Raw genomic sequence first — 20,545 nt, 5'->3', positions numbered from 1 at the left:
CTTGTTTCGTTTCCCACATGCACACATTTATCACGATCACACCCACAAAAGTAACTGTTGTATTTAATGTCATTCACTACTCAGGCAGCACTATGCGACTGTGTGTTAGCTGTGCTACTAGAAATATGATGCTCTTTTAAAACTTAAACTGCCTGAACATCTGACTTCCAGCCATCTTTTCAACTTGGAAACAACTGTTATGGTGTGAATTCTCTTCCTATTTCTTTGATAATATATTGCTCCCTACATATTCTTAGGAAATATCAATTACTCTGAGCTATGTTATATAGCTGGCTTATGGAAATAGAATATAAATAATTTAAAAAATTAAACTCAGGTCCTGGTTGAGTGATCAGTTGATTGAAGCGTTGTCCCATGAAACAGTCACAGGTCTGACCCCCGGTTGGAGCATGTACAGGAGAAACCAATCAATGTTTCTCCCTCTCTCCCCCAAAATCAAACCATCCTTGGGTGAGGATTAAAAAAAATTTCCACTCAGGTATCCTGGCTCAGCTAGCCAGTGCTATATAAAACGGATGTTCTATGTATAGTCAAGAGTTTCCTTTTGGTCTTTCACTTTGTACAAAGAAAACACAGGTGCATACATTTTACGGTGTCAATCTTATTTATTGTTCTCTGTGGAATGCTGGGTTTAATGGCACAGTATGTTGTTGAAGCTGCTGAAATGTGACACACGTCTGTGTCTAAATGCTGCAGAACAGTGTGGCTGATGATTTTAAACAAAAGTGTGACGTTACAGCTGAGGTCTGATGGTTTTAAACCAATGCCTGTGTGTATGGCCAGCCACAAACTCTGGGGATGTTCATTACCTGTACATGTATATACAAATATGTCTCATACATATATATGCACACAGGCATGTATTATGTGTGAAATTTATAAAATTATATACATAGACATACATGCACATCTATACACACACACCCACCCTGACCCTTGAGCTCACTTCTCCAACACTAGTCAATCAGCTCAGGCCCAGTTATTATTGCTGCCCAGTATAGTGACTACATGATTTCAGTACCTAGCACCTTTTTGGATGCAGGATGGGTATATGTCTGTGCATATAGAAATGTATATTTATGTATGTTTGTACATATAAAGGAATTACATCTCCCTTTTATGCTTCAATCATGCATTACTTCAATAAACAGTCTTATCACCATAGATTTTGGAATTCTAAACAGTGTAAAATCTACTTCTGGAAAACTGTATATATGTTTATAGTTACAAAAAATATATGATTGAAACCTATTGTGTATATACGTTCTTTGAATCTGGCTATATCCTAGCCATTACATAAATTAAAAAAAAATTTAACACCCTCTTAATAGGATGTTATTATGGTAGCCTTAAATAGAACATTACCTGTGTTTAGAATAGTGGATATATTTTAAAAGTTGAAAAACACTATGCATCTGCATTAAATATATAAAGGTTTCCACCAAGGACATGGTTCAATTCATTGTCTAAGATTTTTCATGTTCCAAGACTGACCAATTATCATAGTCATTATTCTTAAAATTATGGCTCATTAAGGCCTTTTATACAAAAAAGCCCTATTATAATCATATATAAAACAAGTTCCATTTAAAAGAAAAAATGTACGTGAACACTAAAGTACTCGTGGATACCCATCCTGTACAAAGTGACCGTGTAAAGACAGGAGGCCCGTCCCCAGTGCGAACGCCTCGTGGTAGCACATGTAAACCTGGTTTGGTTCCTCCGCTCTGCAGCTGCTCAGCATGTAAAATCTAAACCATTTCACATTAATATTTAAATTTAATAACAGTGCAAATATTTGAGAATAACTTGTTCCCCCCAGTGAAACAAGAACCAGCGTTATGCTGAATATTCTTCAGATCTATTTACACATTGAGCTAAAAGTTCACTATATAAACTTTGAAATTTGCTGAATATCAGCAGAAATGTAACCGAACTAGCAGCAATTGCATTAACAACATTTGATAGTTACTTGAGAGATTGCATAAAATTTTCCAGGCTGTACTCTGAATCATACTGCTCTTGATCCCAAAGATCACTCAGGTTTTCAAGAACTGATTTTATACTTGCTTTTCCAGAAGTAGAGGTGTCAGCCTTTTCTGCTTTTCCATCCTTAAGAAAAGTTGGCAGAAAGAGAAAATGAAGGATTATTAAATAAAAAATTAGATTTTCCTTTAAAATATCATACTTGTTTCTAACATTGCACTTATGCAACAGAGTTAAATACTTCAAGTGATGGGTAAGTTCATCTCATGAGACAGCTTATTTTGTTTTCCCACAGGCCTAATAATTTTATGACTTTAACTTTTTTATTTGGGAAGAATTTTAAGACCACAGAATATAAGAACATTACAAAGAGCTCATTGTTCACTGTGTCACACTGGCTTTGTCATTCTCTCCACATACATACATACATGTATGTATGTGTATGAGCTGGACATATAAATAATAAACAGCTCTTTATCTAAACCATTCAACGGTAAGTTGTAGTTCTTATCCTTTATCCCTAGATAGAAATAAGCTTGTATTCCTCAGAACATTCTCTTATAGAAGCAAAGATAACATTAAAATTTAATACAAACTGATATATTAAAAATGATCTAACATGTAGTTCATATTCAAATTTTCCTATTTGTCCCACTGGGATCCTTTTTAGCAATAGTTCTTGTTTCCCTGGAACATCCCTCCCTGAGACCAGTTCTCCTTGCTAAAAGTCACATGTAAGAATATTCTTTCAAACAAAATAGAAGCTATCTGAAGGCAGCAATCCATGTTTCTTTGAGCCTTCTCTTTTCTAGGTTATACTTGCATAGGTCTTGTTTTTTCAGCCTTGCCTTATATGACATGATTGAAGAACCTACCTCCATTCTGGCCATCTCTCAGGACTTACATAATATTCTAAAAGTGGCTGAGCACACACAGTACAGTGGACCTACTTTTTCTCAGATTTGGACATTACATTTCTGTTATTACAGCTAGTTCAATTACATTATCTAAGGTCAGTTCTCACCATAATTTATACAGGGTGTGCAGCTGCCTTTCTCAACCTAATGCAGGACTTTAAATGCAACCCCATTTGTTTTACATTATTAGGCTGACTGGTACATCCTTTGATTATGGAATACACAATAACAATAATGGCTACTATGTACTGAGAATCTATACTAGATATACTTTTCTAAGTGTTTACATATATTACTTTAACTTCATAACCGTGCACTGTTACATAGGCACTATTATTCTCCCAAGGGTATAGATGTTCGTAGAAATTAACTTTCCTAAGGTCACCGGTTAACAGAAGGCAGGGCAAAACCCACACAACCAGGTTTAGCTGACTTCAGTGACAAATGTCCTTTAGCAGGAAAGGACTGGAGACATTAATCAAAGTCAAAACTTTGAACATCCCCTATCCAGAATCCTGGAGAGTTTTATCTGGATGTCAAAAATTCCCTCAAAAAGTTGTCTAGTTGATACCAAAGTGAATGCCTTTTGCTACTCCTTTCGATACTTTCACCGAGCAATCAGGAAGGCTGTGCACGAATTAGAGAGGAAACCATGTTAAATTCTTTACCTTATCAAGTGTAAACAGATCGAGCAGCTGATCTGTCCCCATACTCTGCAAACTAGAATTCTCTTGGCTGATAACTGTATTTGCTATGTTCATCTTGAATTTCTGCAAGCCCATTATTTTCTCTTCCAATGTTCCTCTTGTTATCAATCGGTACACATTAACCACACGTTTCTGAATAAAGAAAAAGTTAAGCAACTGCAGCACAAATTAATTGATAAGGTTTGAGGTTTACCAAAAGAGGGGGCTTGCATTCTTAACTATCATCTAATTATGAATGGGTTCTCTTTATCTGGCCCCATGAGCTTAAAATGTTTGCAGAGAATCACAGAGTATTAGGAACAGAGTGCATCCCACTTTTCTTAGCCAAAGCCACTTCATTTAATGTGTGAGGAAGTGATGCCACAGAATTAAGTGACTTGTCTATTTGTTAACATCAGAGTAGGAACTTAAACTGATTCTTATCTTTTTGAGAAGTTTCCCCAGCTTGCAGGTTAACAACTGTGAGTGGTGACTTTTTACCTGCCCAATGCGATGGGCCCGGTCCATGGCTTGTAGGTCACGCATGGGATTCCAGTCATGCTCTACGAACACCACCGTGTCAGCGCCTGTTAAGTTAAGCCCCAGGCCACCAACGTGAGTTGTAAGTAAGAGAACATCTATGGATGGATCGTTGTTAAACCTAAAAGTGTAGATATTTAAAAATAAAATTAGTACATTTCTTTCTAAAGTCCCTACATTAAAGAACACAAATGAGAATACTTCTTTACAAATCCATTACATAGACATTTCTATGACCACTGGAGAGGAAACTATATTCTTTTATTGGGTTGGCCAAAAAGTTTGTTTGTTTTTCTGTAAGATGGCTGTAATAGTGCTTCATTGTCTTTAACTTCATTCGAAACAATTTTGTTAGATTATATTGTGACAGCTGTCATATCAGCATGCACTAAAAAAAGTACCAAAATTGGTGAATTTTTTGGTAGCCATTTTAATATTAAAAATGAAAGAAAATACACATTTTCAGCATATTATGCTTTATTATTTCAAGAAAGGTAAAAATGCAAATGAAACACAAAAAACAATTTGTGCACTGGATGGAGAAGGTCCTGTGACTGATCAAATGTGTCAAAAGTGGTTTATGAAGTTTTGTGCTGGAGATTTCTCACTGGACAATGGTCTGTGGTCAGGCAGACCAGTTGAAGTTGAGAGCAGTCAAATCGAGATGTTAATTGTGAAGAACTGATGTTCTACCATGTAGAAGATAGCTGATATAAAATATCCAAATCAATAAACTTACTGGTGAAAATGAAAAGTATATTATTTCATCTTATGGAAAAATTAAATGGGAGTTTTGGCCAACCCAATAATATATAAGGTGGAGCAAAAGTAAGTTCACATTTGTTCACATGGAAAAAAAATACAATAAACTGTTTCACATACTAACAATTGTAAACCTACTTTTGCCTCACCCTGTACATAACACCTTTAATAGAAAGAACGTAGTCTAGAATATGTCAGAAATTTTACAAACAGAAATAAATCTAATGGGATTATATTTTATAGTATCAGATAAAGGCTAAGTTCCAGAAATGTAATTAAACACTAATTATAATTAAGACAAAACTCGACTATGAACCTTTAATACATGGAGACAGAGAGGACAGTGGGGGAAAGGCCAGACCAACTGGGGAAAGCAGAGGGTAAGCTGTGGAGGGCTGCTGTTATTGCTCTACTCCTAGAAGGTGCTCATTCACAAAGGACATAGTAACTTATAGGAAAAAGAAAAACTAACGTTAATACAAAATTACCTTTTACTGCATCTCATGATGAGACAAGCAATGGGCTTTGTACTTTATGTGCATTGTATGTCACTCAATTGTTAAAACAGTTCTATGAGGATATCATCATCGACCTTATTTTAGAGAGATTCCAACTCTGCGGGTGATAATTAGGACACTGCCTAAATAGCACAGACAGGAGCCAAACCTAGGTCTGTCTGCCTCCAAAGCCCGTTTACGCATCTTTAACTGTATCATGCCTAACAATCTCTTCAGGATGCTTGTTATAAATGCATACTCTTGAAGTTAGGAGGTCGGGGAGAGAACCTAAGAATCTGCATGTAGAAACCTGCCATTTCTAAAGAAGGTGCAGACCCCACTTACAAAGCACCGTACTCACTGATTTCACTTCCTAGCAGGGCTGGCTCCCAACTTGTTCTGAGCAGAAACACAGATCAGGATACAGATCTCAGCTAAGCCACTTCCTCCCATCTCAACTCCCCGCAAAAAGGTGAGGTGAAATGTAGTTATTTCTATTTATTGTTGCCTTACATTCTTTCATACCTTTCAAAATGCTATCCTAATACAGTCACACTTTTTTGTTTAACTAAACAAACTATTCAACTACATTTCTGGAAGTCTATATTTTTTTCTCAATTTGTTTTGTAGTTCTGTATTTTTAAAGAAAATACTTGATGAGGCAAACTTCTATGTAAATCATAATACATCGACCACAGCCTTGATTTACAAGTTTCAGAAGTCACTTACCGTGAAACAATGGAATGCCTCTGACCAGGAGGTATGCTTCCATCTAATCTCAAGTAAGTGACAGTGGGTAAGTGAGGTTTGAGAAGATCATATTCTACTATATCGAGCATGCTTTTCAGCTGACAGAAGATCAGGACCCTGTGCTGGGCCACAACGGACTCTGTGCCACTCTCTGAAGTGCTGCCATTTCCCAAACCACAGTCCAGCAGCAACTGGAAAAAAGAATCAGTTCTTACACAGGTGTTCAATAAAAGCAGGTAACCAATAGTTTTTCAAGCTATACCTCATATCAAATGGTTGTTAGATGATTTATTATTATTTATTATCTCTTAGGCACTGTAAGTATGCAACTATACAACTATATACATACTTATATGCTTACAGTGCCTAAACTACTCAGTACTCAAGATAATACTCAAAATTTGGTCTGATATAAAATAGTGAAATTATGATGACCTCATTATGCTGCATTAATCCTATTAGTTTTATTAACCAGCAACTAATTCATACAGCAGGTGTGTAGTGAACTTGCCATCAGAGCAAACTCAACTTTACCCTATATAGTGTTTGCCAAGTCTGACATAATTTATTATATATTTACCTAAGTGTTTTCTTTTAAAATTGACTCTGCTTATCACCCTTAAATGTCACCTACAGTCTCAGTTCATTCCACTCTACCGAAATTTTTAAATCTTGGCTCTGGCACTATTAAATACTTCTGGCACTATTACCTGCTGAAGAAAAGAAACATTTCTTTACTTCTACTGCCTATTTTTTTAAGAGCAAATAAGATTTCTCTTCTACTTCAGAGAACAGACCTATTTTAAATAAAAGAAAGCAAGTTACTACTCTCCTGAGACAGAACTCTCACTCTTGAGTAGCTGAGAAGAACTAGGCAAATGGAAACGCAGAGTTCTAGAAAAGCCCTTCCTGAGTATAACCACCAATAATCTGGGCCTAAGGTGCAGCATTCCTAAGCTTCTTAATTCCAGACACTCAGGGTGACAAGATGCACTCTAAAATGAGAGATACTCATCTACAGTTACTACTTAAACTAATGTATAGGCTAAAAATAAGTCAAAGCCTGTAATATAATTATAATGTGGATGAAATTCAATTTTTATTTGAAAATAGATCCACACTGACACATTATAATCAAACTGTTGAAAAACAGAATCTTAAAAGGAAAAAAAAGGTGACCTGTTATGTAAAAGGGATCCTCAACAAGATTAGCACCTGATTTCTCATCAGAAACCATGGAGGACATTACCAGGAAAGGGAAAGACAATATACAGGAGGGGAGTAAGTATTCAATATTTGCAAATCATATCTGGTAAGGGCTTAATATCTACAATATAAAAGAATTCCTAAAACTCAACAATCTAATAAAAAATGGTCAAAGGGCTTAAACAGGCATTTCCACAAATATATATAAATATCCAAGAAGCACATTAAAAGATGTTCAACATCACTGGTCATTAGGGATAGCAAAATCAACAATGAGACACCATGTATTAATAATGCCTACTAGCATGACTATAATAAAAAAATTATTGCAGAGGATGCTGAGAAATTGTAACCCTGGCACATTGCTGGTGGGAATGTAAGTGGGACACACACAATAAAAAATAATTCGTCAGCTCCTGAAAAATATAAACAGAATTGCTGCAGGATACAGCCAGCAATTCCACTCTCAGGTCTGTATCTGAAAGAACTGAAAGAGGGACACAAACACACACTTATAAGCCGATGTTCACGGCAGCATTATTCACAGCAGCTACGAGGTAGAAATGACTCATGACTGGAAAAACAAAATGTGGTACATAAATAATAGCAGCAATAATGGAAATTATTCAGCCATAAAAATGAAGTACCACTCCATGCCAACATGAATACCTCGAAAACAAGCGAAATAAGCCAGTTATGAAAGGACAAATATGATTCTACTGACATGAAATATTTAGAACATGCAAATGCATACAGACAGAAAGTATATGAGAAGTAATCTAGTGCTGAGGGAAAAGGAGAATGGGAAGTTATTGCTCAATGGGTACAGAGTTTCTGTTTGGGTAGAAAATTTTTTTAAATAAATACTGGTACCAGTTGTACAACATTGTGAATATAAATAACGTCACAGAATTATACACTTAAAGATGGTTAAAATGGCACATTTATGCTATATATATTTTTATCACAATTTTTTAAAAGCTATACCAAAAATTTAACAAACCAAATTAAAAAATAAAGTGGTACATATGTCAGTAATCAGTTGAAAAGGCAAATTTACCTAGATTAGGAATGTTTAATACTTAAAAGACCTACTTACTTGTTTCAAAGCTGAGAGCTTAGGGGCATGCTGAATATCATGAAGAGAAGAATTCTGAACTGCCAGTTTTTCAGTAGTACTCTTGAACTCTGGATGTTGAGGTGTCAAGACTAATGCTGGATGGTTGCACAGTTTACGTAAGTACTGTAATGCCTTTAAAAGAAAAAAAGTATACAAGTCCACCTCACATGCCACAAATGTTTGTATCTTTTCCTACTCTATTATCTGTCTAGACTGCCTTTCTTCCTATTCTCACCACTCCTACCATTCTTCAAGAACCAATTCAAATATCTTGTCTATGATGACTTCACCCATGTTTTTTGTGCAGTATTATTTTTGAGAACATTTGTAACTTGTATAAATTATATGTCTGTATCCCCTACTAGACAGTGAGCTTCTTATGGCAGGAGGCTGGGAAACTACGTGGTTATTTCACGTGGTTATGTTTGAGAATCAGAACCCTATAGGATCTCTTCTTTCTTTTCTTTGATTCAGCCACACCCTTGCTTTTCTTACTTGGGTTATGATGATTCATGTCTCACCTTTGACACAGAGATTTGAATTAGCAAACTCCACTGAGACTGCTGGGCACTGTAATAGAAACTGTCAGAGATATAAGCCTTTACAACCACCTTTTTTTCCTTCTGCTATCTTTAAAAATGCTACAGGATTTAATTTATTGGTGGCAAGGGGGTTTGGGAGGTTTTCTATAGTGGAATACTTCAAAGGGGAAAAAAAGGAAGTTGACATTTTCCACGTCTTTTTCATGTGCCCTCAAGCATAAGGCCTCAGGATTCTGTACTTTTTGTATCCTCAGCCCAGAATCGCTTCCCCCGACATATCCACCATTCCTCAATCCACCTTCAGATCTCTACTAAAATTTCATTTTTAGTCAGTCCATTCCTGTTCCCTCAATTAAAAATCACAACCTGTCCTGAAATCTATACTGTACAACCCCATATTCTGCTTTTTCCTCTTACATAATATGTATTTCACGTGTTCATTGTTTATATCTCTACAAGGGAGAGAATCCGTTTTGTCTACTGTTTTAATTAATCCCTGAACTCAAAAAAAGTACCGCCTTGTAGTAGGTGTTCAATGTAAGATTTTCTATACTAAAACTCCTTTAATGTAATAAACACATTATCTTGCATGTTTACCTTTAATTTTAACATTAAATTATTAATTATGAATATTAAAACAGTTTTACCTATTTTTAAGAATGTATACACAGCACTGAAAATTTTTAAATACACCCATATTTCAGTGCTCCATGTACAATTTGCTGCACTGAAGAATACTCTTAAGCAACACTTAAAAAGTGGATTGTAATCTGTACCTGGAATACATGGCCTGTAGCTTTAAGCTTTGGTTTTTCAGTTTCTTCAGAAAGTGCAGCTGAAGAAACTGTTTCATCAACATCACACTTCGCGCGAGATTTAGCAAAATCCTCATAGAGCTGAACCTGAAAAATTTCCCCCAGAAAAGAAGTATACTTATTTTCAGCTGCTGAAAAGATAATTAGCACAGGCCAATAAGAGCAATAATTTAGATCAACCGTCAAAAAGAAAATCATGACACCTATATTTCACTACTAATTACAGATAGTACACTGCATCTTGCTAAACCCCTTTAAAATTATATTTAGAACACAAGTATAACATTCAGTTTGGCTGCTAAAATATTAAATACTAGTCAAATAGTTCTAGACTCAAATTTTCTACTCTGTTCAGAAGATACCACTAAATACAATACCACTAAGAGAGAACTTGAACCCCTACAAGTAAATGAGAAAATCTCCCTTAAGTGAAGTTATGATCAAGATACTCTATAGGTACATTTCAAGAGACCAGTTTTTTAAATAATACTGATACCTAAAAGGGGAACTCATATCAAACTTAAAGTATTACCCTGGGGTCTGGGTTCTGCTTGTACATGCTCAAACAATGCAAAAGGGAGGAAAATCTGGAGTGCTATAGAACAAAAGTCAGAGTCTAAAGACCTATGACAGCTGAATAAAGCCAACGTCACTCCCTCCTCAGCTCCCCTCCTCCGGACTACTAAATGTACTTTGTGCTGACGTTTCAACACCACTGCCTGTATATCACCACCGCCTTTTTTCATATGGCACCTTTTCTACATTGTACTTTAAAAAGTTTTTATATCTTGTTGCCCATAAAGTATTTCTTTTAAGAAACATGAACCTTATTTTTACAAATAAGGAATGGAGGCCCGGAGAGGAGGTACATCACAGAATTCTTAGCACCTACATTAGTGTCTTGCCCATTAAACTCAAGTTGTAGAGACAAATACTAACAGGTTAACTGTCTACACACTGGAGGGGAAAGGAAGTAGATTTGTAGGTTATATCTATATATCATTTATTTAATCAACTCATACTACTGAAATAGATTGATGAATAGTAACCTGGAACATAAAGTAAATATTCAAATAAAAAATTCTAGTTATAGGCCATGTCTTAGTAGGGTATGGACTGTAAGGGACAGTTTCCCCTTACAAAATACTACATCAGAAAAGGTATACAATAAATTCCTTTGATAACAGTCTCTACAGATGAAATCAGAACTGTGTGTGCAGAAGCCAAAATTTTTCAAAAATTTTCTGAGCTTCAGTTTCCTTATTTTTAAAAATGGGGATTGACAATACCTATAATATTGTTGTGAGGACAAGACAATACAGGGAGATTTTTTTGGCCCTAATAAACATTTCAATTATTTAACCTTGCAACTTTTTCAATAAACTAGACATATAAGAGAGCAACTATAATACTGAATTTTGTTTTAATGCTACATTCAAAACACACTTATCCAAATATACCCACATACACAAACAGATTCACTTAAATCTTATCTACATCTGTATGAAACAGATTATTTTTCAAGTATAGGGAAGGAGAAGCCAGATTAGAGTGACAAAGGCTCCCTTTATTCAATACTTGTGTGGCTTATTCAAAGCAGCCTAGGAATAAATATATCATCAGATTCCTAACCTGGAGAGGACTAAGATTACAGTAATAGTCTTGAATAATTTTGGGTGGAAGGTCCTGCAAAACATCTTCTTTCATTCTTCTCAAAAGAAATGGTAGGACTTGGCGGTGCAGTGCATCCATTGCAAGGACACCTGTTAATAATAAGAGAAAATGGCTCAAAAAAGTTAGGAATAAATTACATCCACCTGTACAGAGAATATATCTCTTATTCATACCTGCTTCTTGTTCTCGACTGGAGCTTCGAGCATCCCTACTTGCTAATATAGGTTTACCATATCGAGCAGCGAACTGGCGTTCAGTCCCCAAAAATCCTGGCATGAGGAAATCAAATAATGACCACAATTCCAAAACGTTGTTCTGAATACAAAGAAGGAAGATGTGTTACCTTTTGTACTGGGATTATTTACTTAACACTTAAAAGATGAAATATTAACAAAAGCACATTATAATGACATAGATGAGAGATGATCACATTTTTAGGTATATGGTATATCTATATTTTAATGTGTAAAATTCAGGTCAGCATCCTTGGAGAAAACACTTTATCTTATGGATAGAAGTTTTCAAGTTTCCTCCACCAGATAAGCCTTGGTCCATAGTGTTTAAATCCTACTGGTGGCATAAAGTAGTAAATAAAGAGCCAAAGGATGAATGAATGTGTTTCTGGTTCTTTTAATTTTGACATTCAAATTAATGGTGAGATTTAAGGAATGTGGCCAACATCACCATTTCTTTAACAAAGGAAAACCCTGAATTTGGTTATATGTCAAATCTGCCCAATATTTATGGGTTATGAGAAACAGGCACAAACTCCAACTCTGCTGAAGTTTATTGTGGGGGGGAGGGAAAGAGAGAGAGAGAGAAAGACAGGGAGGGGGACAGAGGGAGAGAAAGAAACATTTTCATTTTGGACATTTCCCAATGTGTGTGTATCATAAGTTACCATTGCACCCTTTAACCAAGGGGCCCCCAACCCCCAGACCAGAACCCTCCTGTTGCCTTTTAGGAACTGGACCTTACAGCAGGAGGTAAGTACGGGCAAGTGAGAAAAGCTTGGAGTACTGTCTGACCTCCACCTCCTGTCTCCTCCCCACCACCCTTGTCCAAGGAAAAACTGTCTTCCATCAAACCAGTCCCTGGTGCCAAAACAGGTGGTGACCACTACTTTAACCCTTACAGATGCCCTCCACAACTTGCTCAGGATCTAGCTCACCACACTGGACCGCCCTCCCATGTGATGGACACCCTTCAAATCTCACAAGTTTTACCCCCAACTTTGGGCTACCATAGCTCTTTGGTACAGAAACCAACCTTGCAGCTTCAGACCTGAACTGCTCAGGTAGGTATGAGGGGAAAGAAGACTGCCTTTAAGCAAACAAAAACAAAAAGAACAAAGAACCACCCTCTTTTGGTGTCTTGTGAAAGCAATAAACTGTTCAAAAACACTGCGAAATTTCCATGTAATTTTAAATCGAAACAAAATAAATCTTGATAATTCAAGCTTAAGAGTCTTTTTTTTCCCCTTTTAAAGGTAACTTTCTTGTCCTAACTTCTTGTGATTAAGTGATTATTGTGGTTATTAAAATCCATAGTGTTCACTTAATGGACAAAAGCCTAACAATTACAATAATCAGTCCATCGCCAAAAATAATTTTAAAGTAACAAATACATAAACAAAAAATTACTAATTATTTCAGAGTCAGAGAGACTCTTAGAGGTCACTTGGTGTTTATCTTCCCACTAACTGGGGAGTGATGAAGGGTAGCTATCTTCCCATCACAGTGGGCTATCCAATTTAGGCGAGAACACTTTGTAACCAACTCCTCTGGAAGATAACACTTTTATATATTCAACCATCTTCCTTTTTCAATATAAACTCTGACAATCTCCTGCCTTCAACTGTTTCCTAACTTAGGTATTCTCACTTCTTACTATATGAAGATTTACCTCTGAATCAGCACTAGCTTTTCAGTGTTTAATCAGATTGTTTGGAATAGAGTCTGACTAATGTCTCCCAGACCCTGGACACAAGACATCTACTTATGTAGCCTAAAATTATATTTTAAATATGACTTTAAAAACCTAGTTTGCTCAGATACTGCTACTTACACCAAATGGACCATTAGAAAAGCAAGATAATTACTGGAAATTATCATCCCTATGAAACTTAAAAAAAACCCTCTTATTTAATCTACTGCCTATGCAAAGCCTCTCCACATGGCAAATATATATATATTTTAAAGTGAGTAATTACCTGTATTGGTGTTCCAGAAAGAATAATCCTGTAATTAGCAGTCAGTTGTTTTACTGCTTTTGACAATTTCGTTTTTCCATTTTTGATGACATGGCCTTCATCAAGAATACAGTAGTTAAATTTAATATTTCTAAAGGAGAATAAATAATAAATTTAGCAACTTTTACTGTATGTCAGAAACTACATGAAGTCTTTGAGGCAAAAAAAAATACAGTTTCTCCAAATTTGATACTAAATTTTTTCTTAAAAAAAAGAAAAAAGAAAATTTAACTCTTACCTAAAAAAATCTATGTCATTCCTCACAACATCATATGAAGCCACTATCAGATTATGTCTTTTTACTTGATGCTGTAACCTGTATTTAAAAATAAGTAAGGTTACTGAGAACTTCTGGCCAAGATGGAGACATAGGTGGATACACTGTGCCTCCTCACACAACCAAAATTAAGGACAACAAAGATTTAGAAACAAAAACACAACCAGAACAGACAGATAACTGAACTGTACAGAAGTCCAACAACCATTCATCCAAACCAGTAACAGCAGTGGAGTGGAGTCACGGTAGGAAAAAGAGGAGGCTGGCAGACCTGGGCATGCATGTGGCACAGAGCTAGCAGACCCCACGCACTGGGAGGAAACAAGGAGACCCTTGAGCTCCTTGAGGAGCTCAAGGCCGCTGGCTGACTGTGGTCACACTTTCGTGTGCAGATAAAACCCGGCAAAAATGGGCAACGAGACAGACCAAGTAACCCAGGGCCCCAGCAATGGGAAATAAAGCCTAAAAGCACCGATTGAAAACACTTGTGGAGGCTGAGGTGCTGGGAGAGACTCCCAGCCTCACAGAAGAGTTCATTGGAGAGACCCATAGGATCCTAGAATGTACATAAGCCCACCCACCCAGAAACCAGCACCAGAAGGGCCCAATTTGCTTGTGGGAAGTGGCAGAAGGGACTAAAAAATGAGCGGAGCAAGCACCATTGTTCCCTCTCTGACCCTGCCCCCACATACAGAGTCACAACCCAGTGATTGGATTGTTCCGCCTTGGTGAACACCTAAGGCTCCTCCCCTCATACATGATAGGCACTAACACACCAAAACATTATGGCTCAAGCAGAAGAACAAATCAAAGCCCCAGAGCCAATACTTTTAAGTGATCGATAGCCAACCTATCAGATGCACAGTTCAAAGCACTGGTGATCAGGATGCTCACAGAACTGGATGGTTTTGGTTGCAAATTAGATGAAAAAATGAAGGCTAAACTAATTGAAATGAAGGGAAATGCACAGGAAACCAATAATTATGGGAAGATAACCGGGACTAAAATCAGTGGACCAGAAGGAAGAAAGAAAACAACCAGACAGAAAGAATGAAGAAATAAGAATTCAAAAAATGAGGAGAGGCTTAGGAACCTCCAGGACATCTTTAAACGTTCCAAAATCCGGATTATAGGGGTACCAGAAGGGGGAAAGAAACAGCCACGAGTGGAACACTTATTTGAACAAATAATAAAGGAGAACTTCCCCAATCTGACAAAGGAAATAGACTTCCAGGAAATCCAGGAAGCTCAGAGAGTCCCAAAGAAGTTGGACCCAAGAAGGAACACACCAAGGCACTTCATAATTACACTAGCCAAGACTAAAATGAAGGAGAGAATCCTAGAAGCAGTAAGAGATAAGGGGACGGTCCCCTAGAAAGGAGTTCCCATCAGACTGTCAGCTGATTTCTCAAAAGAGACCTTACAGGCAAGAAGGGGCTGGAAAGAAGTATTCCAAGTCATGAAATCCACAGACCTACATCCAAGATTGCTCTATCCAGCAAAGCTTTCATTTAGAATGGAAGGACAGATAAAGTGCTTCTCAGATAAGGTCAAGTTCATCATCACCAAACCCTTATTCTATGAAATGTTAAAGAGACTTATCTAAGAAAGAAGATAAAAAATATGAACAGTGAAAGGACAGCAAACTCACAGTTATTAACAACCACACCTAAAACAAGAGCAATCTAAGTGGACAGCTAAAACAGGAGCGGAGCCACAGAAATGGAGATCACATGGGAGGGTTAGCAACAGGGGAGTAGGAGGAGAAGCACGGGGAGAAGGTACAGAGAGTAAGTAGCATAGATGGTGGGGAGAAAATAGACGGGGAAGGCAAGAGTAGTGTGGGAAATGTAGAAGCTAAAGAACTTATGACACATGGACATAAACTAAAGCGGGGGAATGTGGGTGGGAGGTGGTGTACAGGGTAGAGGGGAATGAAGGGGGGGAAACAGGACCACTGTAATGACATAATCAATGAAATATCAAAAAAATAAATAAAAATAGGAAACAGGAAGTTTGCAAAGTTTGTAATACAATTTCAAAGGGGAAACTACAACTGCCATCATATGAGGTGCTTTCAACCTATTAACATTCCCTTCTGTTTACGTTTATAACCCTACTACCTAAAGGCCATTCTTCTTTTTTTGTTTGTTTGCTTTAAGGCCATTCTTCTTATACATGGGCCTTACTGCCTTAACTTAGTCTGATTAGAAAAGAGAGGGATACCTGACTCAAAATGTGGTGAATATTTTCAAACACTCTTCCTTGGCGGCACTGTTCCCTCACTACTCCACGTTGTGTGGGAGTTGAGGGGAGCTATCCATCACACGGCCCCATATTTACCAGAGTTCGTGAAGCATCTGAATCAAGTTGAGCCAGTCACAATATTTTATTCCCTGACTACAAAGAGCTGCTTTGCAGGAAAGGCCCGTCAGTCATCCCCAGTACCAATATATTCATGACCAGAGAGAGAAGATCTCTGTTTACTATAGTTTCCAGGCTATAAGAATGTGGGCCTAGACTGCCCATGATCACCTTTTCCACCAACTGTAGACTGAAGTCTTGCACAGACCAAACACTACAAGTTCCATAGGAGGAGGAAGAGCAAATGAGAGTAATCTAGATGTGCCTGAAACATCAACTTACCCCTGAAATTCTCAATTTAGTGAATTAACAAATTTTCCACTTATTTACACTAGTCTAAGTTTCTGTCATGTGTAAATAAATGAACTCTGCCACTACAGTAAATTCTTTAAGAGTGTGAACTGTTGAACTGCCTGTGTTCAAATCTCACCCTGCTCATTCAATAAGCTGAGTGATCTTGGACCTAGGCCCCATGTCCTAGACTATGCACCTGCAAAATGGGAACAATAATTGTACCTACACCTCATAATACACAATACACAACTGCTTAGAAAAATGCCTAGCTACATAGTGCTCAATATATTATTATTAATACAGAAAGGCAGCAAATCTATGGATGAATCAGCAATCTATGACTAATCCAAGTTTTAAATGATAAACTGAAATCAAGATTCCCTCTTCAAAATTTGTATTTAGGAATATAAGAGATGTACTAGCGAAAACAGAGAGGGTAAAGCTATTAGAACTCTAGTGTTGCTACCGTATCAGGGCAGCTAAGGCAGTCGCTGAGGACCAAAAGCATTTTTGAGAGGGAACTCTTAGGGAAAGGGGGTAGATCATGAAACCTAGGAGATGCTATGATCACAAGGCTCCTGAGAAGGGCATGGAGAATGGCTTTGGTTCCTGAAGTTTCCTAGCTCCAATACTTAGAAAGCCCAGTTGATTTCTAACAACGGCTAAGTCCTTGAATTTTTTAAAAAAGAACTTAAAATTTGTTTTGCCAATCACAGTTTACATTCCATATTATTTTTTATGAGTTATAGGTGTAGAACATAGTGGTTAGACAATATATATATAAAGTGTCCCCCCCAATATTTCCAGTACCCATCTGGCACCATACATAATTATTACAATATTATTAATTACATTCACTATTCCATACTTTACATCCCTTCACTTTTTCACTCTGTCCCCCAACTTCTTCCCTTCTGGCAACCAATCTGTTCTATCTATGAATCTGTTTCAGTTTTATTTGTTTATTTTCTTTACATTCCACATGTAAGTGAAATCATATGGTATTTGTCTTACTATGACTGACTTATTTCTCTCTGCATAACACTACCTAGGTTCATTCATGATGTCACAAATGATAAGATTTCATTCCTTTTTTTTATGGCTAATATTCCACTTTATCTACTATCTATTGATGGGCACTTGGGTTGCTTCCATATCTTGGCTATTGGAAATAACAATGAAAATAGGATACACATATTCTTTTGAATTAGTGTTTTGGGTAAAGTCCTTAAATTTCATGAGTGAGACTCATATATTATCTTTAAAATGTATGTACACTCACCTTTCTTAAATAAGGTTCTATGTTTGACAACAAAGCTAACTAAATTCACCCTCAATAAATTTTATTCTTCCAAACCATTTAAAGCAAAACATTAAGATTTTTTTTGTTATACAGTTCTTACCTTACTCTTTCAGTAGGAGGTCCAGTATAGTGCAATGGATTGAGATATTCTCTGGAGCAAAATTTACCTACTTCATCCACCCAGTGACCTGTTAATGTTGGTGGACAAACCACCAAGGAAGGAAGTGGCATACATTCTGCCAATTTTGATTTTGCATATTCCTGTGCCCTTTAAAACAAACAAAATAATACATTAACCAGCTTGTTTACATTTCTCAGCATCTGGAAGCCTTCTTTTATTTTTATATTTTAAGATTTTATTTATTTACCTTTAGAAATAAGGGGAAGAGAGGAAGAAAGTGAGAGAAAGAAACATCAATGTGCCAGAGATGCATTGACTGGTTGCCTCGCAAATGCCCCCAAATGGAGGCCTGGCCAACAATCCATGCATGTGCCCTGACTGGGAACTGAACCAGTGACCTTTTGATTCAGGACAGTGCTCAATCCACTGAGCCACACCAGACAGGGCTGAAAGCCTTCTTTCAAAATAACATTTAAAATTACCTGTGACAATGATCTCCTGCTAAAATGCAGATGGACTGTAAAGTTTTTCCTAAACCCATGTCATCACATAGAATTCCATGAAGTTTATACTTATTAAGAAATGCTAACCAGTTCACACCATCCTGAAATGTTCAAAGAGAAAAATTATTTTTATAGCCATAAGAGAAATAAATGGGTATGAGATAATAACCACAAAATTTTACTAAAATTTTAACACTTTTTTTAGGTACATTTGAAAGGAATAGTCACTATTTATATTTTAGAAGGTAAGTATAACTTTTACCTGCTGATATTTTCTCAGTTCAGCATTGATTGGTACAGGAATTTTGTAATTTTCTAATTTCTTCCCATCTAACAATTGCTCCAAAAAGTGTCGCTCCTTGGCTTTCAATTGGATTAATTCTTCTGACATATTTGGAGGGTCTGGAATGCCTGCCTAAAATGATTTTTTACAGTGTATTAAAACTGTTCGCTCATAAATATTTTTTTCATCATTACATTATGCAATAATTTAAAGCCTTATCAAAATACAAATGCAGAGAAAAGGTAATTCAAAAATAGTATCATTTTAAAAACTGGAAGACAGAGTTTAATGAATTTGGCAGGTATCAAAATACTACAATGAGACTACTAAACAAACACATCTGAAGCATTTTAAAAAACACAACTACAGCTTAATTTTTCCCACACAGTGCATTACTTGATAAACAGGAAACTAAAGTCACAGTTTGTTTTTAGTGAAATACTGTTACTGGAGGTTCTTAATTTTCGTGTTATGATGTCCCAGTTTACGGGTTCTCAAAATGTGGGCTGCAGACCCCTTAGGATCCCCATGACCTTTTCAAAGGGTCACTGAGGTCAAAACTATTTCAAAATGAAAGACACTGTTTACTTTTTTCACTGTGTTGACATTTGCACTGATGATATAAAAGTACTAATGGGCAAAACTCCTTGAGCATCAGAAAGAATCAAGGCAAAGGCACCAAATATACCACTAGTCTCTGTATTTCTCAGTCACACACCAGTATTTTTAAAAAGGTGGTTTCATTTAAGAATGTCCTTGAAGTAGTAAAAATAATTTTATTAAACCTCAACCCTGAATGCACATTTTCAACATTCTATGCAGTAAGATGTGCAGAACATATAAAACACTTCTGCTTCATATGTTGAGGAAAAAGCACTCGTGAGTTTGCTTAAACTGTGAGTTGACTTAGCCATTTTTCAAAGAACAATATTTTACTTGACTGATAAACTATTGTTATTCTGAGTTGGGTATTTGGCTGGCATTTTCTCAAAGATAAATTTGTCAGTTCAAGGAAAACAACTGACATAACTTGTTGCCAATGACAAAATTCAAGCTGTCAGGAAAAACTAAGAGCACTGTGAACATGACAGCTTCCCAATACTTAAAAGGAATTTTCTGTTGGAGACGTTAATTTGATTTTTTTTTGCTCCAATATGGTGAAATATACCAACCTTTAAAACTTTTACAAAATACAGCGAATCAATACTTTCCAAATGACTGATATATATTATAAAGTATGTATGGGCAAAAAAATCTACTCAAAAGTGTAATATTAACCAATTAATTTTAAAGAAAAATTACACATTCATTGATAGTGTTTAGATTTTGCAATGCAAATAAATTTAACAAGCTTTCTTTTTTTGAGTTCTGATATGCTATCAGATAAAAGAATATCCAATATTATTTGGAAAAGTGGCCAAAATATTGCTCATTTTTCCAACTACCTATCTCTATGAGGCCAGCTTTCCTTGTATACCTCAATACAAGGAAAATACTGCAACAGACTAAATGCCCAAGGAAATATAAGAATCCAGCCATCTACACTACTTCAGGAATAAAAGAGATTTGCAAAATGTCAAATAATGATTTTTCTACTAACTTATTTTTGTTTTAGAAAATAGTTACTTTTCAT

The 20,545-nt window shown here is 36.4% G+C and overlaps 1 protein-coding gene across 5 annotated transcripts in view; it reads right to left on the bottom strand.

Moving 5' to 3' along the window:
• Positions 1–606: 606 nt before the first annotated feature.
• BTAF1 (B-TFIID TATA-box binding protein associated factor 1) overlaps positions 607–20,545 on the bottom strand; it is a 110,425-nt gene continuing 90,486 nt past the window's right edge. For all 5 annotated transcript variants that reach the window (XM_037047338.1, XM_037047339.1, XM_037047340.1 and 2 more), the window contains 13 exons: positions 18,892–19,044; positions 18,609–18,730; positions 18,106–18,273; positions 14,006–14,083; positions 13,729–13,858; positions 11,690–11,831; positions 11,475–11,605; positions 9,804–9,929; positions 8,465–8,617; positions 6,139–6,350; positions 4,112–4,271; positions 3,593–3,763; positions 607–2,133 (listed from right to left, as the gene is read on the bottom strand). In XM_037047338.1, the coding sequence (XP_036903233.1) occupies positions 1,990–2,133; positions 3,593–3,763; positions 4,112–4,271; positions 6,139–6,350; positions 8,465–8,617; positions 9,804–9,929; positions 11,475–11,605; positions 11,690–11,831; positions 13,729–13,858; positions 14,006–14,083; positions 18,106–18,273; positions 18,609–18,730; positions 18,892–19,044 (1,890 nt within the window). In that variant the 3' untranslated portion in view covers positions 607–1,989. The remainder of the gene's footprint in view (positions 2,134–3,592; positions 3,764–4,111; positions 4,272–6,138; positions 6,351–8,464; positions 8,618–9,803; positions 9,930–11,474; positions 11,606–11,689; positions 11,832–13,728; positions 13,859–14,005; positions 14,084–18,105; positions 18,274–18,608; positions 18,731–18,891; positions 19,045–20,545) is intronic.

The sequence above is a fragment of the Sturnira hondurensis genome, unplaced genomic scaffold (genome assembly GCF_014824575.4).
Source record: "Sturnira hondurensis isolate 20B ecotype Veracruz unplaced genomic scaffold, ASM1482457v3 Scaffold0005563, whole genome shotgun sequence".
NCBI classification, from domain to species: Eukaryota; Metazoa; Chordata; class Mammalia; order Chiroptera; family Phyllostomidae; genus Sturnira; species Sturnira hondurensis.
Note: the sequence above shows the minus strand (reverse complement) of the source record. Positions and strands in the feature narration are given on the sequence as shown.